This window comes from Crocodylus siamensis, chromosome 1 (assembly GCF_052110815.1).
Source record: "Crocodylus siamensis isolate JL-2025a chromosome 1, ASM5211081v1, whole genome shotgun sequence".
In the NCBI taxonomy this organism is placed as follows: Eukaryota; Metazoa; Chordata; order Crocodylia; family Crocodylidae; genus Crocodylus; species Crocodylus siamensis.
This window is the reverse complement of record NC_143395.1, coordinates 260,462,315-260,484,295: the sequence shown is the minus strand read 5'-3', so window position 1 is coordinate 260,484,295 and position 21,981 is coordinate 260,462,315. Positions and strand designations below refer to the sequence as shown.

At 43.5% G+C, this 21,981-nt stretch overlaps 1 protein-coding gene across 2 annotated transcripts in view; it reads right to left on the bottom strand.

Annotated features, from left to right (window-relative positions):
• TRAPPC10 (trafficking protein particle complex subunit 10) overlaps positions 1-18,571 on the bottom strand; it is an 87,674-nt gene extending 69,103 nt beyond the window's left edge. The window contains exon 1 of one of the 2 annotated variants that reach the window (XM_090061666.1): positions 18,302-18,571. In XM_090061666.1, coding sequence (XP_089917792.1) covers positions 18,302-18,395 — 94 coding nt within the window. In that variant the 5' untranslated portion in view covers positions 18,396-18,571. The remainder of the gene's footprint in view (positions 1-18,301) is intronic. The other variant, XM_090061672.1, reaches the window with a different exon arrangement.
• Between the last annotated feature and the right edge of the window lie 3,410 nt (positions 18,572-21,981).

The window sequence follows — 21,981 nt, the reverse complement described above, 5'->3', positions numbered from 1 at the left end:
ACACCCAGATCTTTCTCTTCTTTTATTCTTAACTGATAAATCATTCCATTTATAATAGAATTTCTTGTTATTGGTACCTTGCACTTTTTACAATTAAATTTCCCCCATTTCTATTATGTCAGGCCCAAAGACAATTAACTCTGCTGGTACAACATTCTAGTTCTCCTCTGTATTGATTCCTGCATCCAAACAATTATCAGAAAATCCCATTACCAAACCTTCATCACCAAACTTATCCAAGATATTCATGAAAATATTAAGTGAGATGAGACCCACTGCTGTTCTTAAGGAACCTCCAACAGCAACTTCTCTTCCTCCCGGTAAGACTCTATGCAGCACAGCGATATATTTCCATGCCACTTGTGGCACATGCCACGGGTTGGCCACTGCTATACTAGAACATCAGAAACATTAATTTGCTCCCTTGTGCCAACCATAAAGCCTCTTCACAAAAGCACCTCTTAAGAGTCAGACTTCTCATTTGACTTCCAAAAAGGGATCTTTACAAAGGAGATAGGGATGGCAGCATGTACTTTGCTCCCAAGGGGAAGAGGCAGAAAAGTATAGAGAAGCAAATCCCAGTGTTATAATTCAACCTTTTGTTTGCAAGAATTTTGTTTGGGATGAACAGACATCATTTATGTCTTTCACTTTCTTGATCCATCAATTGCATCAGGTGTTTAGGAAGTTCAAAAGGACCTTATATCAAGTTATAAACAGACTGTTATTGTACCATCTGTATGACGAGCTTAAAAAAAAAAAAAAACACTCTTTTCATAAAGAGGGCCTGCACCAGTACCTCTAATCTATACTCTTCCCAAGGAAATTTACTAGGTTTCAAGTCAGATACGAATAAATGTAATGCCTTCATTAGAATTAATTTTGCAGGTTGGAAGCCAGGTGCACATTTTCAAGAGTAGCCTACAATTTTGAGTAACTTGATATACTTTGAGATGGCAAGGAATGTTTTTCTGCTAAAGGCACTGAAGACTTGGACTCATAAAATTAGACTTTAACTTTTGATAACCAGCACAAACTTCTAGCTATGAATGCCAACATTTTGCACCACTTTTCTCCTGACAGTCAATGTTCAGACAAGCTACAGCTCTACAGTGCCTTTATCTTATTGGCCTTCAATTTAAATCCTACCCAAGTTGGTGGGTTAAGTAAAAATCATTCCAAATATGCAGGTATCTGGTGGTTTACCAACCTAAACTGGATTTTAATCAGAGACCAAGATATCACTTTTCACTTGGGCTACCTGACATAAAGGTTTATTCTTATCCCTTTAATAATAGTAATAACAGCTTAAGGTGTTTAGTGGTATATGCCACTTACAGCAATTCAAGTTGCTTAAAATTTTGTCAGCAGACTTAAGTTACCTAAAATCTAGAAACCTTTCATACCAAGTGCCAATGAAACACAATAGCTACAATTTTAGAAAACCTTAGCAAAACTGAAGGATTGACTGCAGGGAAGAAGGAAAAAAAAAAAAAGGACCTAGACTCAACTTTATAAAGACAAATGCTGTAAGTGGCGATACTACTTCCACAGTAAAATTAGAGTGAATAAATGAAAAAGAAATAGTAAGACAGCCTTTTTATGACCAGGGCAAAAAGAGTAAGCATGAAAGGAAAGTAAATCATTGACCACAAGATGAACATGAGCCACCGATGCAATGTTGCAGCTGGTAAAGCAAACTAAACTCTGGCTTGCATTCATAGATGCTTCTCAAGTAGATCGCAGGATGTTATCCTCCCGCTGTACTCAGTCTTAGGGAGGCCAGAACTGGAGTACTGCATCCATTTCTGACCTCCACAATTCAAAAAGGATGTAGAGAAGCTTGAGAGAGTACACAGGAGAGCCACGCGCATGATCAGAGGACAAGAAAATAGGCCTTATGAAGGGAGGCTGAGAGTCATGGGACTCTTCAGTCTGGAAAAGTGCAGGTACACTGGGGTGTGCATCAGGATCTGGGGGAACGCCTGTTCAGAGTACCCCAAAGATGCAATAGTCACATACTCCTCCAAGACTATTTTATACTGGACATAAGGAAAAACTTCTTTACGGTCTGAGTCCCCAACGCCTGGAACAGACTCCATCCAGAGGTGGTACAAGCACCTACTCTGGACTCCTTTAAGAAGAATTTGGACACTTACCTTGCTGGGATCTTTTGACCCTAGCTGACTTCCTACCTTTGGGGCAGGGGGCTGGACTCAATCTTCCAAGGTCCGTTCCAGCCCTAATATCTATGAAACCTATAAAAAAAGCATCTTTTTTTCTGTGAAACATCTGCTTCCTCTTTGGGAAACAAAATGCAGCTACCATGCAATATAATTACTCAAGGGAGTATAAATATTCCAGACTGCCTTTGGCCAGAGGCTCCTGTTAGTCAGCTACTTATGTCCAACTCCCATTAAACACCATTGAAGGTTACTTTGGAAACAGCACCTGCAGAATACTTGCCTAGTGGGTCAGAGACCCTGTATGTAAACCAAATAACCAGGACTGATAGGAGTAAATTTACAAAAATAGAAAGCATTAAGACAGACATGGCATTTTTCCACATGCTGTGGGACCATGGAGTTAGGTGCTTCAATTAGCAAGCCATGCTAATTAAAAGCACTTGTGTCACATGCAGTGGTGCAGTGCATGCCGGGCTGAAAAATATGGTGGTGGGGCACTCTGAACTAAAGCTAATTGAATGTGTTTTATTTCAAAGCACCCCACTGCCATTTCTGCAGTGAGGAGACGCGCTGTGCTGCTCTGCTTATACAGGTGACACAGAAGACTGCCAGAGAGTGTCAATTTCCACATGGAAACTGACGATTGAGTCTGCTCTGACATGCTGGATTTCTAATGTGCCGGAGCAGGCTCCATGTATGTGTAGAGGAGCCCTGTACAAAGGCCAGATGTAACAGGTAGAGAACTATCTGCCCTGTAGTACTACAGTAAAAAGTTGTCCCAAGATTTAAAACAAAGCTGAAAGAGTAATCCTGAAAAGCAAAATGGAGAAATCCCTAATTTTGCTTCTCTCAAGCATATCGCATAGAATACCCAGTCTCAGGTCTTAGCACAAGCCATCACAGAAGTTTTCTGTAGCTCTGAAATCAATAAGCTGTGGAAGACGAAAGCGGAGGAGGACTGTGAACATGGGAGTCGTTATGGACCCCTCCTCAGGACTAAAGGAACACCCACAGGCTGCCTCCTGGCAAGAGAAGTTCTTTTTCTTTCTGTGAGTCTTTACTCAGTTCCAGAAGAACAAAAGAGAACCAAAATGAAGAATTCGTTCTGTTTCAGAACTTAAAACAGCACTAGAAGAAAGTATATTTTTGCTTTATCCCTTATACTTGACTAAACAGAAACTAAGATCATAACTGGAGGGTTTCTTCCCCACTTGGTTGGACTTTATAATGGCAGAACTGATAACCCACTAGCCCTGGATTAGAAAAACTCTTTCCTAGGTCCCTGAAGCATTTAGTATATACTAACTCATCTATACTCTCTCTCTCTAAAAACCTCTCTCCAGACAGCACTATATTTTAGAAAATATAGGCTAGTCTCTCACTTGGCATAGCACCTGTTCACTCTAAGTCCTGCAAGCAGTAGCAAAACTAGGAAATGTTAATTCAGAGAAAATGACCAACCAGGGACACCCCCAGAACACACAAACTTCAAGGAATTGGAGGTTTGGCAAACTTCTTCTCACCAACTGGTTTAAGACTTCAATAGCCCTCTGGCATTCATCAAAAGGGAATGCAGATGTGCATCAAGACAAACCAGTTTACAAATCAAACACACAATCAAGGCATATCAAGGCCTCAGAATGGAGACCATGGCCCAAACCAGGTCACCAATATAGTTCACTTGAAAATAAGAATCTAGCAGGCTCACACACAAGATTGCAGAGTTGGCTGCAAGACCCATTACAGAAGAGTGGAAAGGCTCAACTGCAGGACATATCTTTATAGTGGAGTGCCTAACCGTAAACCTAACCCCAGGATGATGCTCTAACTTCAGTCTCAGAAAAATAATCCAATGTGCAGCACACATCTATTATTTTTGCCTTATGCATGTTGTCCCAATGTATGCTTGGGGAACAAGGATGAACTAACACGAAGTTGGCAAACCAACCCACAGTTGTCTTCTATCTACAGCTTGGAGGTGATGCAATGATCAGTAGCTATCCTTCCGGCCCCAGGGATCTTGTCGCCTTTTAGCACTACCTGCAAACCCTACGTCAGGGGTAGGCAAAGTCCAGCCTACGGGCCCAGCAAACTAATTTCCCAGCAGCCTCTGCAGTCTCTTCTGGCTGCCACTGCCAGATCTAGCCCCAGTGCTCAGGCACCCTGACCCATCCACCCTACACCCACTTCTGGGGGCAGTACCTATGCAGGTAGGGTATGCCACCAGGTGGCTGGGACGGAGCCACAGTCAGCAGTGAGACAGGTGGGTGGTGCATGGGAGACCCCAGGATATTGGGGTGGTGACGGCATGGGGTTGGGGCCAGGGACAGCTGCAATCTGCTATTCACACATTCCTGCAACGAGTGCAGGTTCTGTAGGCAGGGGCATGCAGGGAGCAGATCACAGCTCTGCCACAGCTCTGTGCCATCATGACTCCAAGATCTGGGTCCCAGAACAGCTCCCCCACCAGCTGCATGCCCTGTCCACACAGCTCCTGGATGGTCTCCACAGAAACCCTGGGAGTGCCGGGCTGCAACAGCATGGGGCCAAGGCAGAGCTGTGGTTCTGCAGCCCTACAATATCATGGCCCTGCTGCTCCCAGGGTCACCATGGAGACCAGCCAGGAGCCACATGTGCACAGGGCTACTGAGAAATGGAGTCCAGACACTGGTCAGATCTGCCATTTTGCCCACCCCACCCTAGGTCAACCTGAAGCGGTCTACAGCTGTACCCAAGTTGTTCCTACTTAGCGCAGAGGCTGTGTGATACCCCCTCCCTCCCAGCTTCAACTGTGGTAAGAAAAGTTGAAGTCAATAAACTAAGGCTCCTGTGTGGTGGGAAGAAAGCAGCCTTCTGCACAAGGCTAGATCAGGGACTGCAGAGCCCTTCTCAGGAATCAGCAGCAAAGGGATTAGCCAGCCATTAGCAAACTGCAGAACAAGTAATATAGCCCAGATCCAGCCATTAGGCTACAACAGGGGATCAGGGTACCATTTGTAACCAAGCCTGAGATCCAGTCTGCATTTTACTGTCTCCTTAGGGGCTGGATGTGGCCTGTGGACCATGGGTTGCTGCTGAGCACTGATGCGTGATACCCTTTAGCTCCAATTGCCTCCTCCCTCCTATGCTGTTCTGGCAAGATGGGATAGTCAATCCCTAGCTATGCTAATCTCACACAAGCACACCACTTCTGCTGGAGACTAGTAAAGGGGCAATTTAGATGTTGTTCTGGGAACTCTACACCACAGCACTTCCAGGCACAGGGGAATTTAAGTGACCAACTACCTTTACTGACAAAGCTGGCCACCAAAGGCTGACACTCGACTAAAGTACCATTTCAGAGGACTGCTGCCTTAATTAGACTATTTTTTAGAAACAAGGTAGTCTTGAATAGTTCAACCGTAGGATGTGAATGCTCCTGAGTCTAACATTTACTCTTATAGCTCTCCTGAGGCAGGGAGGTACTATCACCATTTTATGTTTGGGAACTAAGACAGAGAAAGGGCAAATGACTTTCCTAAGGACATCCTAAGGGAGTCTTTGGTACAGCAGAAAACTATCTTGATTGTCCTCCAAGTCCTATCTTAGTGTCTTAATCACTACTTAGCCTACCTCTCCAGAAAACTTTTCTCCTGAGTAACTGTCACAGCTTTAGAGTGGTGTCAAAACTTCCTTGGGAAACAAGTCTGCCTTTCACACGTAAAGAACTGGGATGCAAAAAAACCGAAATTCAGCCAGCCCAGGCTTATCCTACTCTGAGGGTGGGAGCCTCATGATCATGAACTTTCACACTCAAAAGCAGGTTCTGTCTCTATTCTCAGTAAAATAAATAAAATGTATGAATAAACAAAGCTAGTTGTCATCTCATTGGGAAAGGACAGGAAACCATATATCAACAAACTGTTATTTTGTAAGGAACTCTGACACCAATAAGAAGAAAAAACCCTACACCAGACTAAACTAATGCATAAGTTTTCCCTTCCTAAACTGATTTTTTTCCTCTGACCTCAGATTTTTCATTTATATGGGGGGGGGAAAACCATCAGGAGCTGCTTTTTGGAAGGACACTAGATTGTTATAAATATAAATCAATGATTTGTCTCAGTATTTTTTGGTCATTTTCAAACCTTAGGCTTAAAACTGATGCCGGGAAGTCAGTGAATCCACACATAAGGCTTAGCTGATTTACTAGAAGTTTGCAGAAGGAAGGTCTCTATGACAAGTCAACTTTTTATCCTTTCAAGTTGTGTGACAAACCCCCTATGATCACTTTTAATACTTTAACACCTAGTGCCTTTTTATCTTTGTATTTTCAAAGCAGTATGCAAACAAGTAAGACTTAGAATAATTTAAGAGAATTAAACCCTAAAATAGAAAATAAAAATCCATCTTCAAAAGAGGGATTTTTCCCCCCCGTTAAGAAAGTTTTGAAATATTTTGGGCATTTAAAAAAAAAAAAAAATGCCATGCCTTAGAAGTGTATGCCTAACAGAAACTGCCCAGCAAGTAAAACATACTGACTACAGACTAGATGAGCGGTTTTCAAACTTTCTAAAAATCACAGAACCCTTTCATATCACTTCTGCCAGGAACCCCTAGCCCTGTCCTGAAGATTGATGCAGACAGAGCCAGGTGACCCAACCCAGCAATGGCAGCACAGCAACTCCTAGCCTGCCCCCCCCATCAATTACCTCCAAACTCTTTGTCGAAAGCCTGATGACCTATCACATAACCCAACGTGAAAACCATTGAATTAGACCAGCCAGTCTTAACTAGGGTGCCATCTGCTCTTTGGAAGGGCACCCAAAGGTATGAGAAGATACGCAGATACACTAGGCAGGTAAGTGCAGGCTCAAGCTCATCCCTGCCTGGAGGATCCCACACTCCTAGTGACTGGCCCCTCTGCAAGAAAGAAGGCATTGTAATATGCAAATAATTTCTTAAAATTGGGTGCCACAATTCATAAAAGTTATGGAGGGGTGCCTCAAGCCATTGGACTAGACTTTAGATTCTATAGTTTGAAATAGTGTTTAACACCATTTATATTGCAATAGCAATGTGTTTAACCAATCAGTACTACAGAAAACTAAGAACATTCTCAGAAAGATCCCTTGTTATCAATTCAGCTGCAACAATTAATATAGGTGAATGGCAAAATAATGCTTTTATTGCAAATAATTTTTTGTTATAGCCATGCCATTTACTTAATAATAACAACTAGCACATGTCAGACTAAGTCACTAAAGATGCACATATTCAGACATGGTGAGGAACACTATAAAACTATTCTACAAACAACATTAATGCCAGAAGAGAAGAGAGAAGGAGAGCAAAGAGAAATGGAATAAGATATTGTTTCCTATTAACAATTCACAGGATAATGCTTGTTTGAAATATATGTAAAATGTAAAGTACGCATATTATGAGGGACCAGGTCCATCTTCTAAAGGTTTCTATATCCACAAAGTACCTTTTCTATTTAGGACAGGAGGAAACATAGTCTAAGAGCAGGATACTGGAAGCCAGAAACCCTAACTTTAAACCCTCCTCTGGCTCCACGTACAATGCAATTTCCTTACCTGGAAGAACCGGATATTCATCTACTTCTCATAAATTGCTTTGTGATCTTAACGAGATTACACTACATGAAAGTCACCTCAAATAAGGCAAAGTATATTTTACAAGATTTTAATCTGAAGGTAAGAAGACACATATGACTCTCTCACAAGATGCTTGTAAATTATTAATTCTCTAATAAAAACTGTGAGAACACCTTCCAAAGCCCATAGAAATTGAAATTTGAAGTTTCTGCAAGCTACCTTGTTTATTTGACTACAACTCCCCAACTATCAAATTATAGATTTGATAAATTTTCTAGGTACAGAATCTAATTATTGGAGGTTTGCCTGGAATTTGTCCTTCTCCTACTACTACAGCAGGGAAAATAAATCTGAGGGGTCAGGTAGCCCCCTTGACCTCTGCCCCTTGAGCTTCTTCCCACAAAACTCTTCCCCCCTCTTTACTAACAGACCCTACTCTCCCTGAGCACATGGAAGTAAAGAGCAAATTTGAAAACATACCTGTAGTCATCTGAATATAGGCAAATTTGTATATAGGCAGATTACTACAGGTACCCAGAGACTTAGTTGAGCTAGAATTTGTGTCTTTTACTTTTTTTTGACACTGCTGCACATTTTAGCAGAGGTACTTCATAAACATACTTTTAAGCAACACTTTTGTACCTACTTATACATAGGTACAAATGAGTCAAATCAGTTCCAAATCCCACCCACTGAACACAGCACTCAGTCACTCAGGTGCAAGTATCCTACCTCCCAGACTCTTCAGCAAAACTATGGCAGGCATCCTATGTGCAAGCCTCAAGCCCGGAAATCTTGGGGTTCAGATGCCCCTCGAGTCTCACTTGCACTTAGCCAAAAGGGTCAAAGGAGCAAATTAAGGGGAAAACCACCATTTCCAGGAAAAAGTATGCAGCCAATATCTTCCCATTGGGAAGCCATAGTAGACTCTCAAAGGGGTGCCTGCCTGCAGTGCAATGGACAAGTCTCTACCCTCAACTATACAAAGCCATTACAGGTCAGGAAGGGTTTTCCCTTTCCAGGTACAGCAAAACCACCTGGACCAATACTACCATACACTGTGGTGGTGATCATGGCATCTCCTCTGCTAGGTAAGTACAAGCTATGCACATTAGTCCAAAGTCAAAAAAAGGCTTATGATTGACTACATAGTTCATTGGGCTGGGCACCACTAGAATCAAAAGTCTTTCAAGCCATGGTGACCCCACAGCTTAGCATGTGCGTATATTTTCCAGATACAGATACTTCAGATATATGCAGATTAAGTGCTAGGCTACCTGGGCCAGTTCCACCTCATGAAAAGCAGCGTTACACTAATCATACATGACAGGCAGAGACGGGAAGCGACAGAGGGATTCTGGGAGAACTGTTTGGGGCCCAATTTGGGGATGTCTGCCAGACAAAGCTGATGAAAAAATAGGAATCACTAGAAATGGGAAAGAAAGGTACAGCTCAGCTGTGGGAGTGAAGAGGAAGTCCAAATCTATTCAGTGTAGTGGCTGACCATGTCTTGAAAAGAGACAGTGCTGAGAGGGACTGCAAGCAATGGACACTACCATGCACATTACTCAGATGGGTTGCACTAACCTATCCTTGTAGTGGATTCCCATGCAGAATCTTGGCCTTTTGGGATACAATTAAATGTCAATTTTAACTCTGTGTGCTTTAGGAACCATTTCCCTACTCAAATGCAGTGTTGTTGTGCAGGGTCTTCTGTCAGTTCTTCACTGTCTAAGCATCATGTCCCCTTTCTCCCCTTCTCACTCCCAGGCTTAGGTGGCTGCATATTTTATATAACTTAGTTACATCCATACCCCTACTCCTATCCTCTACTACAGGGGCAGGCAATTATTTTGGGTGGAGGGCCGCTTACTGAGTTTTGGCAAACCATTGAGGGCCGCATGACAGGCAGCCCAGGGCAGATAAATATTAACTTTCTAAATTTTTAGGGTCCCCACGGGCCGGACAGAACAGCCTGCCGGGCCGGGCCACATCCGGCCCACAGGCTGCATTTTGCCCACCCCTGCTCTACTACATAGCACACCTGCTTGTGTTTCCTGTATTTCTTTGTGCCTCAAACTTTGTCATCTTGAGCATTAACATTTTCTGGCACCAAAGAAAGGGTGCCAGGGCTGGCTCTGGCCCTCTGGATGCCAGTTCCCCAATGAGGGAATATCCGCGTTTGTTTGGTTTTGGGGGGGTTGTTGTTGTTTTGTTGGGGTTGGGGGGGGTTGGGGGGGAGGAGCATTTTAATAGTTATGCTCAATGTTGGTTACATTTAATCAGCTTCAGAGTTGGTTTCCATTACTGAGGACAGAATGCTTTTGGTGGCAGTTTAATGATAGACAGCGTATTTAATGAGGTCTCTTTGTATGCAAGTATCAGATAAGAGGCTTTTTTACTCCCATGCTGATTGGGGGGAAAAATTGTGCTTGTATTTAGGAGTAAATATGGTAGGGAAAGAAAGTTAATATGTAAAAAATATACAAACTTTTTTTGTAAGTGAAAACACTCAAGTGTATGAAATACCAAGTCATTCACAATATACTCACCTGAGCCAACAAATATAAACCACACATTCTGAAGCAAAATGTAGTTAATATTTGTAAATGACACTGAAGAATACAAGCACCTCCCTACTAGTCTGCAAACAAATATGCTAGGCAGAAGACAAACTAATAATCCTTTATTATTTGTAATGCTCTGTTATCATAATAATACACCAGGAAAACTAGAAGCCATTGAGGTTAGAAGTTATTTTTTCTGAAAATGCTTTAACAAGTTAGCATTAATTTTCTACTGGCATCATAGTAGTTAACCTTTTTCACCAAAGCAGTTAGCTAGTATTTGAAGTCTTATGGGTTATTTTTTATAAAGAGAAAACAAACTGATGATAAGGGTCTGGTCTCTTAATTGCAATTCCATGTATTTACAAAGAATGGTGTGTGTGTAAGAGTCCTGTTTCCCTAAACACAGTAGGAATCAAACAGGAGCCGCTCCTTGTTCAGAACGCCAAGTCTCTTTTCAGCCAGTCCTTCACCCAAAGGCTCTATCAGCTTTCCCCACACTTCCACTACAAGCCCATCTCTGGGGCCTCTGCTACCTTCCATATTCCAGTCCCTTCTCTCATGCATACAGCTCCAAGCAGTGTATAGGCACTACACGAATTTGCTTTCATGCTTCAGGGAAAACCCTTCAAAGACCAGATGGCTCAACTTCTGCACAAGCCTTGTATGTAGCCTCCATTTAGGACAATAATCTGTACTGTTTCAGCTGCCTGTTCTAGTAACTGCTTATTAAAGTTATCTTGAATGAAGTGGGGTTGTTGAGCTCACCAGCTTCAAAAGGGTTTTGCCCAACCACAATACAAATACTATGGACCAGCATAACTTTAAAAAAAAAAAGCTCTCTCTCCATGGTAGTTAAAAACACACACAACGAAAAAGGGAACTATAGTAGAGCAGCAGTACTTCTGTTTACATTAACCGTGTCGATCTGTTTATACCAAAGTAATTTAAATGTTTTGTATAAAGCTTTATAACCCTAGCATAACAGTGTACTTAATTCAAGTGTGAGAATCTCTTTTCAAGCGACCACTGGACAATCTGAAAGCTTTTTTCCTGATCTCAGGCAGTTTTCAGATTGTAAACAGATACACTTGGAGCCAGCAGGTATGCTAAAAAACATGTAAAATATTTGCTTTGGTTCATGTTAGCAACTGTCACAGAAAGGAGTAATAAAATGCAAAAGTACAAAATGGCAATGTTGGCTAGACAGTAGTAATCAGCTAACACAGATATAGTCGCATTTAGGGAGAGGAGACCCACATTTATACTGCATTTTACTGCAAAAGTCTTGTTACACTGAAAATCATTTTAAACTACCAAAGAATCTAGCAATATGATCCACCAAAAAGTAATCAGACTCTTTCTCCTGCACACTTGTAATTGGGGTTGCACACCCTTTTTCTGTACATCTTGCCATTCTAACACTAATTGGTATTATATACTACAATATTGATGGGATATGTGCTAGACCCCTCCTGTCCCAGTACAGTGCTTGACTACAAGTGCATATTTCCATCCTAGATATGCAGACCAACAGCTCTTATTCATTTTTCTGTCTCCTCTTTCTTGGTCTGCTCATATTTCTTCTAGCAGCTACTTCTGAATTCTTTCATCAGACATCTTTTCTCCTTCCTCTCCCTTAACTTAATTTGTTTCTCTTAATCTTTCTCCCATCTTCTGCATAAACTTCTTCCATCCTCAGCCCTGCACTTGCAGTGATGGTGCTAATACTCCTCATGCCAGGGGCGGGCAATTATTTCGGGCGGAGGGCCACTTACTGAGTTTTGGCAAGCCATCGAGGGGCGCATGACAGGCAGCCAGGGGCAGATAAATATTAATTTTCTAAATTTTTTAGGGGCCCCGCAGGCCAGATAGAATGGCCCAGCTGGCCGCATTTTGCCCACTTCTGCCTTATAGTGCTTCCTTGGCAGCCACAAGGATAAAAGGAAGCTGGCATAAGCCTGTTTCTTCTGCTGAGAGGAGACTTGTGCAGTTACTAAGTCTATTGGGATCAAGTAATGTCTGTGAAAATACCACAAACTTAATGGGCTAACTTATGACAGGAAAAATTAAAATGCCTCATGATAAGAGCAATTACTGGAGAACAAGCTACCAGGGAATTTGCCAACACACCATTAATGGAGGTATTCCTTTCATAGGGATGGTTTCCTAAAAGTGTAGGCAAGCCCCAAGGATATAAGAGGTAAACTAGAAGATTCACTGAAAGGACACTGTCAAACAAAGCACTTTTATGAATAACATGGATAACAGCAGTAACTTCACTACAAGTCAACTACAGAGCTAAGCCATATCAGAGCACTCCGTCTTATCATAAAAACAATCAGATGTGCTAGGTACATGAACACCTGGGGAATCTCTATTCAGACAAGCTGGTCAAACTAACTAGGAATTACAGTGACAGGTTATGAAATTATAATCAAATTATTCATTTCTGCTTTAAAACAGGAGCTACTTATCAAAGACAATCATCAGATTTTCAGTAATTTCATCATGAGGCACCAAATTCGCATTTAAAATTTTGAGAGACGTTGTCAGAAGTGAGTGCGAGAAAACCAAGCTTCACTTAGAAAAGAGATGGTCCTCCAGCACTTATTAAATCATTAACTGCTCAATACATTTTTTCAGTGCAGAAAAATATTTCCGAAGGCAGGAGGAGCTATTTCATGGTAAGTGTTTACTAAATCAAGTGAGGCAGAACACAGGAGGAAAGTGTCCAAAAGAGAGCCTACTGTTCAGCAGGGAAAATCTTAATTCCAGTCATGAAAACGTCCCAAGATAATTTTCATGTTTTAGAACAAAACAGGACTATACAAAGCTGAATTTCTCCAGCTAAAGTATTTGCTGAATGTGTTCTAGTATCACAATCCTGCTCCTAATTAAGTCTTGAAATTTAAAAAAAAAGTGCAATTCAGTCTCTCTCCCAGCCACAAGGATATTCCTTCATGGCACGTAACATTTAGTACAAAACAGTTCATAGGAAACAGATAAGCTATACAAAACACGAGTAGTGTGACAAGGTCATAAACCATTCAGGCATTATTGTCATGGTTACCATGACCTCATCAGATCAGAGATATTTATGTATGTAATGCTATGGCTCAAATGCAAGTATCTTTATGAAGTTGTACATAGAGCTCCTGAAAAATCCTTTTACCCCAAATTAAGTTTTTGACACTGTACTTTTAAAGACTCAGTGTGACTGGCTAACAGGACCAGAGAAAACAGGTAAAGAGAAATCTCTGCTAATGAAAGCACTGGATTTGATTTAGTGATGGATCTAGTTTCTTGTCAGTACCAAAACCAGTGGTCACAGAGGTTAACATTTTAGAGATATTAAAAAGGCCCCTGATGAGTTAGGATCTCAAAAAGCATTTTCCAAACTCATCTAGTCATAGATTTTGCAGGATTCTTTCTAGAGTCCCACTAGCTACCACTAGTCTTGCAACTAAGACCTCTCAAGTATACATACCCACAATGTATACCCTAACTCCTAAGCTCCTTTCACCTGTTTGAAAGACTCTGGCCTCTAGAGACTTTCTACTGACTTCTCAGTCCAAGTAGAGATGCACCAATACACTGGTCCAATATCAGATCAGTACTGATATAAAGAAAATTGACTGCATCAGAAAATCAGCCCAACGGGGCAGATAATTTGGCCAATAATGCCCATGCATGCGTGCAGCTGCAGCACAGCATGCAGGCAGCAAGGAACACAGCCCAAAAATGTGGAGAGCTGCCTCCAGTTGGTAAGTCTGTTGTGGTGGAAGGGGAAGGACGGGGGGGGCAGAACAATCCCTCCCACCCCAGCTGGGCAGCACCTGCCTCCTCCCTCATTGCAGGGAGAGGGGGGAGGGTTGATTTGCCACCTGCATGCCCCTTCCCTCCCCCTCCCCTTCCACCACAATGGACTTACCAGCTGGAGGCAGCTCTCCACACTGTTTTGGAAATCAAATTGGTATTGGCTGATATCCAATTTTTAAGGAAGCATACCGGTATCGGCCCCAAAAATCTCTATCAGTGCACCCCTAGAAGTCAGGATTCAGAATCAAAGTATATCTCACTATTTAAGAAAATAAAATAAAATGGGAGCTGGGACAAGTTGGGAGAAGCATCTTTGCCAGCTCAGGGTAGTAATGACCAAAAGTCATCGCCAGCCAGAGCTGTCTGGTAATCAGTGTAGAATGAATTACTGTCTCAGTCCAACTCACACTGGTCCAACTCACAAAAAGCACTACAATAATCAAACATTTTGATAGTCTCAAAAGCAGCTGCACCTGTTCTGAGTTGAGGCATGTACAAGATATGGCAAGGTAACCTGGCTGTGGTTCATGTCACATCTAGATAGGTGAGACTTCACAGCTGTAACCCAAAACACTTTTTACAAGCATGATGTTCACTTTTGCTTTGTAAAAAGAGTTCATTGTTAATACTAAATGACTGAACACAGACAAGATCTGACAGAATGCCAAGTTTGGTATTTTGAAGACCAGAAGGTTTCGACTACAAAATGTATTCAAAAATATTTTAAAATTATTCTTTCAACTAAAAATGGTTGAAACAATTTCATCAAACTTGACAGACAAGCAAAGATATTTTGGAATGGGGATCAAGCTAAAAATATTTCAGCTAGAAACACACGCACACTTTTCACTATTACCAAACCTTGGCAAAAACTAGAAAGTCTGTAAGCCCAGCTTTCCCAGCCTTAATGTATGCATGCGTGTGTGCGTACAATGAAGGAGTGAGGGACAGAGTGTGTGCGCACAATTTGGGGGTTTTTTTTTAAACTTTCAGGATATGCAGGTATTTCCTAACTTAAAGTCAGTTTCACTCCACTTTTAGACAGGAGGTGATGTAGGTAGAAACTGATGATCCCACATTCCACTGATTTCAGCTTGACTTATGTCAAACACCACAAAACTACAAGAGAGAGATAAATGAACAAGCACAGCCTAGTGTAAATGTTCTGGAAAAAATCCATGCAACTCCAGGAATACCTGGGTAACCCTTTTCAGAATTATAGGTCAGAGTCTTCTCTAGATATCAGATAGGCCTGTGAAGACAGACACACTTTATGAAACAGTGAAATGTAGCCATCACAAAGATGTAAGTCTTGCTTTGTTAAGAAAAAACAGTGTGTGCTCCAAGGACTTGGGGTTGGAGGGGGGGGCGGGGGTTTGCATTTGCAGATGACTTGCAACTGAACACAGCATGGACAATTAAAGCATTTGAAGTGCTAGAGCCGACAGACTTTTATGAAAGTGAATGGGCCAATTCTCATGCCAATAGCAACTTGGGCCTGGCAGAGGCTATAAGCAAGCCTGCTTGCCTTGGACTTGACAGACCCATCTAATAACAAACAGGCTCTATGAAACAGTTTAGCCAAACACCGCCCCCCCCACCCCAGGGCATTCACTGAGAAAGTATTAGAGGCCTTCTGGGGGTGCTCTGTGTATCAGGGTAACTCAGCTGAAAGGTCTGTATCAATTTTGTCCAAGTGGGAGAGAAGGAAGCTAAATAAAAAAGTAGTCCCTTAAACATTAGGGTCAGTTTAAAAATAATACACCCAAGAAGCTGAGCAGGAGCCTCCAGACCTTTCAGGCCTCTGCTACAGATAATTAACAGTACACAATTTGCTGGTGAATTGCATGCTGGATTCAGAACATCCGTATGTGCAAAGTACCAAGAATCACAGAGAAGCAAGGCTATAAAGGACCTCCAGAGGTCACTGAGTCCAGCCCACTGCCTGAGGTAGAATCAGCTCTAGCCAAACCATTCTATACAATCCATCATCTAAACTGAACGTAAAACTACCATCCACCCTGATGTACAGGCTTAACACCCCAACCTGCCACAGGTAAAGCTGGGGAACCACTGCAGCCAACATCCTGCTTCTATGAAATATTGTCAATATATGCTCAAGATCCCAGGTATCCTGGATTATCTCAATCCATCAGTGAATCGTACAAGAAATGTAGACCAGTCATATATGCAAAGGACTTATCACACAGTTCACAGACTCTTATGAAAGGTAGAGTTGGAAGGGACCTCAGGAGGTCACCAAGTCCAACCCCTTGCTCAAACCAGGACCAGCCCCAATTAGATCATCCCAATTAAAGCTTTGTCTAGTCGCGACTTAGAAGCCTCCAAAGACAGAGATTCCACCACCTCTCTGGGTAACCTATTCCAGTGTTTTACTATCCTCCTAGTGAGAAATTTTTTCCTAATTTCTAACTTCCCTTGCTAATTTCTAATTTCCTTGCCACAACTTGAGACCGTTGCTCCTTGTTCTGTCATTTGCCACCACTGAGAACAGTGGCTCCATTCAACTTGTAACCTCCCTTCAAGAAGTTGACAATTACTATTAAATCCCCTCTCAGTCTTCTCCTCTGCAGACTAAATAAGTCCAGTTCCCTCAGCCTCGCCTCATAAATCATGTGCCCTGGTCCCTGAGCCACTTTCATTTGCCCTCTGCTGGACTCTCTCAAACTTGTCCATATCCTTTCTGCCGTTAGGAGCCCAAACCTGGACACAGTACTCTAGAAGTGGCCTCACCAGTGCAAAATAGAGCAGGATAATCACTTCCCCTTGCTCTGCTGGCAACAGCCAAGCTCCCTCGTCTTGGGCACCAGTCTCATACAATCAAAAAGAGAATTTTTCGTGTTCCGATCCAAATCGGCCAAATCAATTCCAAATATGTGAGTCAGTCAAGAACCGTAAGTGGCCCTACTACCAGCAAACATCCTCCACCCCACGTGGGGCTTCAGATGTTTCCAAATCCTTTGGCAGGAATCTTATGTGCGGGCCCAAGGCATAGATTTTGGATGCCCGCAAGTTTCGCTTGCCCTCAGCCACAAGGTCCCAGGGGCAAGCTAGGGAGGAGTCTTCCATATCCATGAAGTGAACATAAAGCCAGGGCAATGAACTAGACATTACTTCCACAGGTACTACCCCATGCCAGAAAAACAGTTATCCCTGTGTGTGACTAGGAAAACCACCTTAGTGGTCCAGCCTTATGCAATAAACTTAAGAGCAGCCACATGGGCTAAGCACTTACCCTACATCTCACTCCTCAAATCGCACAATGTTCATACAGACCAGCCTTGAGGGGCATGCAACTTCTCTCAACTCACTCATCGGCAAATGTGCCATCACCAGAGGTCCCCTGAGTGAAGAACCTCCCTTTTCACTCACCCCTCAATCCCACAATACGCGGAGTGGCCATACAGCTAAAGCGCAAGCGCTTACCCCACAACTCCCTTGTCAAACGCAGGACAAACTTAACAGCACTAGGCACCATCCACCAGCAAAATCATGCCATCAACGCTGACACTGGCCAACTCAGCACACAATTTGTTGCCCAGCAGCCTAAAAGTGGCCACACACATGAGACAGCTATCACAGGATAAAACTACCTCCCCCCCACAAAGTCAGCGCTGGGCAGCATGGCCAGATATATGATAATTATAGTAGTTGTAGAATAGTTTCAACCCTTGCACAATAAATAATAATCTGAGAAGCATTCAAAACATACTATCGCTTGAGGCAGCACATCAATTCACAGCCTACACAAAACCCAAGCCAGTCGCCCTCGGGGAGCCTTAACCAATGTTGGGGCTGGGGGCCGGCGCCTGCCCCGAAATAAAGAAACACTGCCACTTTGAGGGCCCAGCTGTCACTCACTCCCTGGCTGCAAACTTATGGTGAGCAATATGAAGTCAGAAAGATGTAGACTTATTTGCAGAATTAGTCCCAGGCTTATTTGCATCATTAATTGCTTATTTCTTCAGCGTCTGACAGCTTTTCGGCAAAAAAAAGATCATTCAGAGCTTCCAATGCAATCATTTCATATTGCAGACCTGGCCACGCAGTCCCCCCGCCCGCACCAACGCCTGCCTTGCGGGGAAGGAGGGGAGCACCGACTCACAGGTGACGATAGGCTTGTTCTCCATGGTGTAAATCACCGGCGGCTTCTCGGCGCCCTCCTCCTCCTCGGCGGCCGCCGCCGCGGCGGAGTCCATGGGCAGGCGGGGTCCTCAGCCCCGGCTCCCTCCCCTGCGCCGCGCCATGGAACCGTCCCGGCCACCCGGTCCCGACCAACCGTCCGCTCTCCTTTTCACCTCACCTCACCTCCCCCCGCCCCCGCGCGCGCTGGAAAGGGCTGTTCCACTCCGGGGTTCCACCCCGCCCAGTCAGCTCCTCGCTCGCTGCCCCTCCCCCCACCCCCGCCCGCTCTGGGTCCGCAGCCCCGCGCCGGAGCCAGGAGCGAGGCTCCGCGCGTTCATCCGCTTCCTGGATCACTAGCTCTGCATTACCGCTTCCGGGCGGAGGAGGAGCGGGGAGTTAAGGGGGAAGGCAAGAAGGCCGACGACAGAAATTATATTAAAGGGGAGGACGTAACGGGAAGAAGAAGAAGAAAAGGGGAAGCAAAGGCGGAAGGGGTGCAGGAGTTTGGCAGTCTGTGCGCATGCGCGAATGTGTCCCAGTTTACATTCGTCGCTGGTTTGGGAAAAGGGCGTGGTTGGGCTTATGCACGGTGCGCGCAGAGGCGGGCCGTGTAGGTGCAGGTGCGCCTGCTGAGTGCTTCCTGGGGCTAGGGACCACAGGGTGAAGAAAATGAGGGGTGCTGCTGGAGTTCTTCCCACGCAGGGGCTGCCCCCAGGGGTACCTGGAGAGCCTAGCCAGGGGGCCAAAATGCACCCCCGAGGTTTGTCCCTAGGAATCCCTGGGGTTCAGCCCATGTCCAGCCCTTGGAGGCCCCCTGCCCACCAGTTGTGGGATCCTAAGGCAGGTCACCTAGTGGCAGGGCCCCCATGACGGAAGCACCCCAGCCACATGAAATGATTTGTGTTGAAGTGATGGGATGTGATGCCATGAGAGTAAAGCAATGCAAAACTCTGGAAATCTTGGTTCAGAGATGATACCTTGTATTAGATCAATTATCTTTTTCTGCAGCTTTCAGGTGCATGCACCCTTCTTTGGGCTCAGGAAAAATTAAAGATGGCACAGAGTCCCACAGGCAGAAAATAAACTTCATTTTTGCACAGAGGAAGTTGAAGGTGGAAGTCTGTGCCCAAAAGCTTACAGCAAAAGATAATTTATTTTGCAATTTTTTTTGTTGGTCTAATAAAAGGCATCGTCTCTGAACCTTGGGTTGAAGAGTTTTGCATTTCTTTTTATCTTGGGCTGACACGGCTACCAAATACATCCATGGGAGTAAAGCAGCGTTGGAGAGGATAATGCCCAGGGTTGTTGGCTGTAGCTGTGTTGATCCAAGGATATAGGCAGACAAGGTTTTTGGGTAAATGTGATATCTTTTATTTGACCAGCAAAGTTGGAAAAATTATTCTTTGCAAGCTTTCAGGCACAAACCCTTCAGGCATATATACCAGCAGACTATATATGCCTGAAGAAGGGTGTTCATGCTTCAAAGCTTGCAAAGAACAACTTTTCCAACTATTTAGTTGGTCTAATAAAAGGACCTACCCAGTATACTGTAGGAGTAAGTTTAGTCGGCTTCTGGCCTATTTGACTAGAAAAACAAACAGAGACCAGAAGTGCTGATACTGCTTATTTCAGTTATATGTTCTGAGATAAGGAATCTTGCTTACCATGGTCTGTCTTGATATATTACCCTGTGCACAGATGGTTTGTTTAAGTAACCTTCCTAAATGTCTGTATAATTTACTATTGTCATATTTTTTCCTCTTTCTCTGTCTTAAGTATAAATATGTATAAACTTAGTATAAACTTAGAGAGTGCAAGAAATCCTTTGAAACAGACAAGTGGGTGATTCCCCTTACTGCATAGAATTCTCCCTGTGATCACAGCCCTAAATAAAGAAAAGCTGGCTCTGTCAGTTCTGATTCAACCACAACGCAAAGTTTGATTTCTTCCACAATATAGTGCCGTGACTCGGATAGAGATGCCTGGAGTGATCAGTTGGGACACAGACATCTCTTCACTGAAGCCCTGGCACCAAACCAAGGTAATGGACCTTTTGAAATCTCTATTGGGGCTTTTCGGTGAGAGGCTGTCTCTGTCTTCCTGATTCACTGCTTGAGGCTCACCCTATCCAAACTTTTTTCTGCCAGAACTGCCAGACCCATTGTGTAAATAGTAACTGTGAGTAGAAAGAGTTAAGGTTAAGGACTCTGTGTTGCTGTTGTCAATGAAAGTATTTCCCCGTGTGAATTGAGTTAAGTTCTGTAAAGAACTATGAGGTCTCTCTGAGGCCAGGAGTGGAAACCTTGTGCAGCCGCCCCAAAGGCAACAGATTTGTTCTGTGTGCTCTTCGAAAGCAAGGGTACAAGGTGGAAACTCTTATTGTGTGAGTGTTTTTCATGATAAGCGTCGACCAAGGCTGAGACTAAAGCAATGCTCTTGAACCTTGTGCCTCAACGCAGAAATTTCCTTGTGTGAATTGAGAGTATGAATTGAGAAATATGAGCCACTGACCAGGTCTGAGACTAAGGTTGGGTTCAGCTGCCCCAAGACTGTCTGGAAGAGCAGTTTTGAATGCAGGGGGGCCCAATTGGAACCTCATGACCCAGTGGACAGGTTTACCCTTTCCCCACCCTCATAATGAGCCGTGTCTAACCGTGAGTAACTGCATTGTGTGCTGTTATTGTAGTGGAGTCTTGTCTTTGGACATTAGCCACAGCATCTCTGTGCTGCTAGCAAATCTCACAACCTGACCGGACACCCTGAATAAGCCATTCCTGTGTGAATTGAGTTTAAAGATATGGGGAGCGGAGAGTCTAAAGACATACTGGCTCCACCAAAAGGGATTGTACATGTATACACACTATGGCCGTAAAAGTTGTAAGTTTCTAGACAAATGGAATTGGTATACCTGAGATGATTTTAGCCTGCAGTTTCCCCTGGAGGGAACATTTGATTTAAGTAAAATTGTTCATCTCTGCAGAGACCTTGAGTTAAGAAGTAGTAATATACCACAGACTCAGTGGGACACATTTTTTGATAGGTATGAAGAAGCTTTCCAAAGACGTCAAGAATCTCAAGTTTGGAGCCTTAAGGACTCCCAAGACAAACTGAAATCTCAGATAAAGGAATTAAAACAGAAAAGTGCACCAAAAGGGGGGGCCCCCATCAATAGTACCATCAGCACCAAAACAACTTTATCCACAAATAACTGAGAATGAATCTGCAGAAGATGCAATAGATTTTCTTAATGTGCCACCCCCATATCAGTCCCAGGCACAATTTGAACCTGAAGAAGTCCAAAGTAACCAAATAGGCTTTTCTGGCAAGATTAGCCCACCTCATCAGGAAACTATCACTCAATAACCATCACCTGTCCCCGGGGCATACCCACGTCCACCGGAGGCATGGCATCTGTCTCCTAAAATCTCAACCCCCTACTCTTGTTTAAGGTCTGGTACCCAGTATGGTCCAGCCCCTTCTTTAAAATCTAAAAAGACTCAGCTTATGCTTTTAGGCCAACTTACAGGGCAAGGTGCAAATGAGGAAACTACAATCACATTCCCTGTCCTCTGGACCCCAGGAGATCTTCTAAACCTTGTTAAACAATTTCCCAACATCAGGGAGAAATCCCAGAAATTTAGAGATGAATTGGAAACTGTA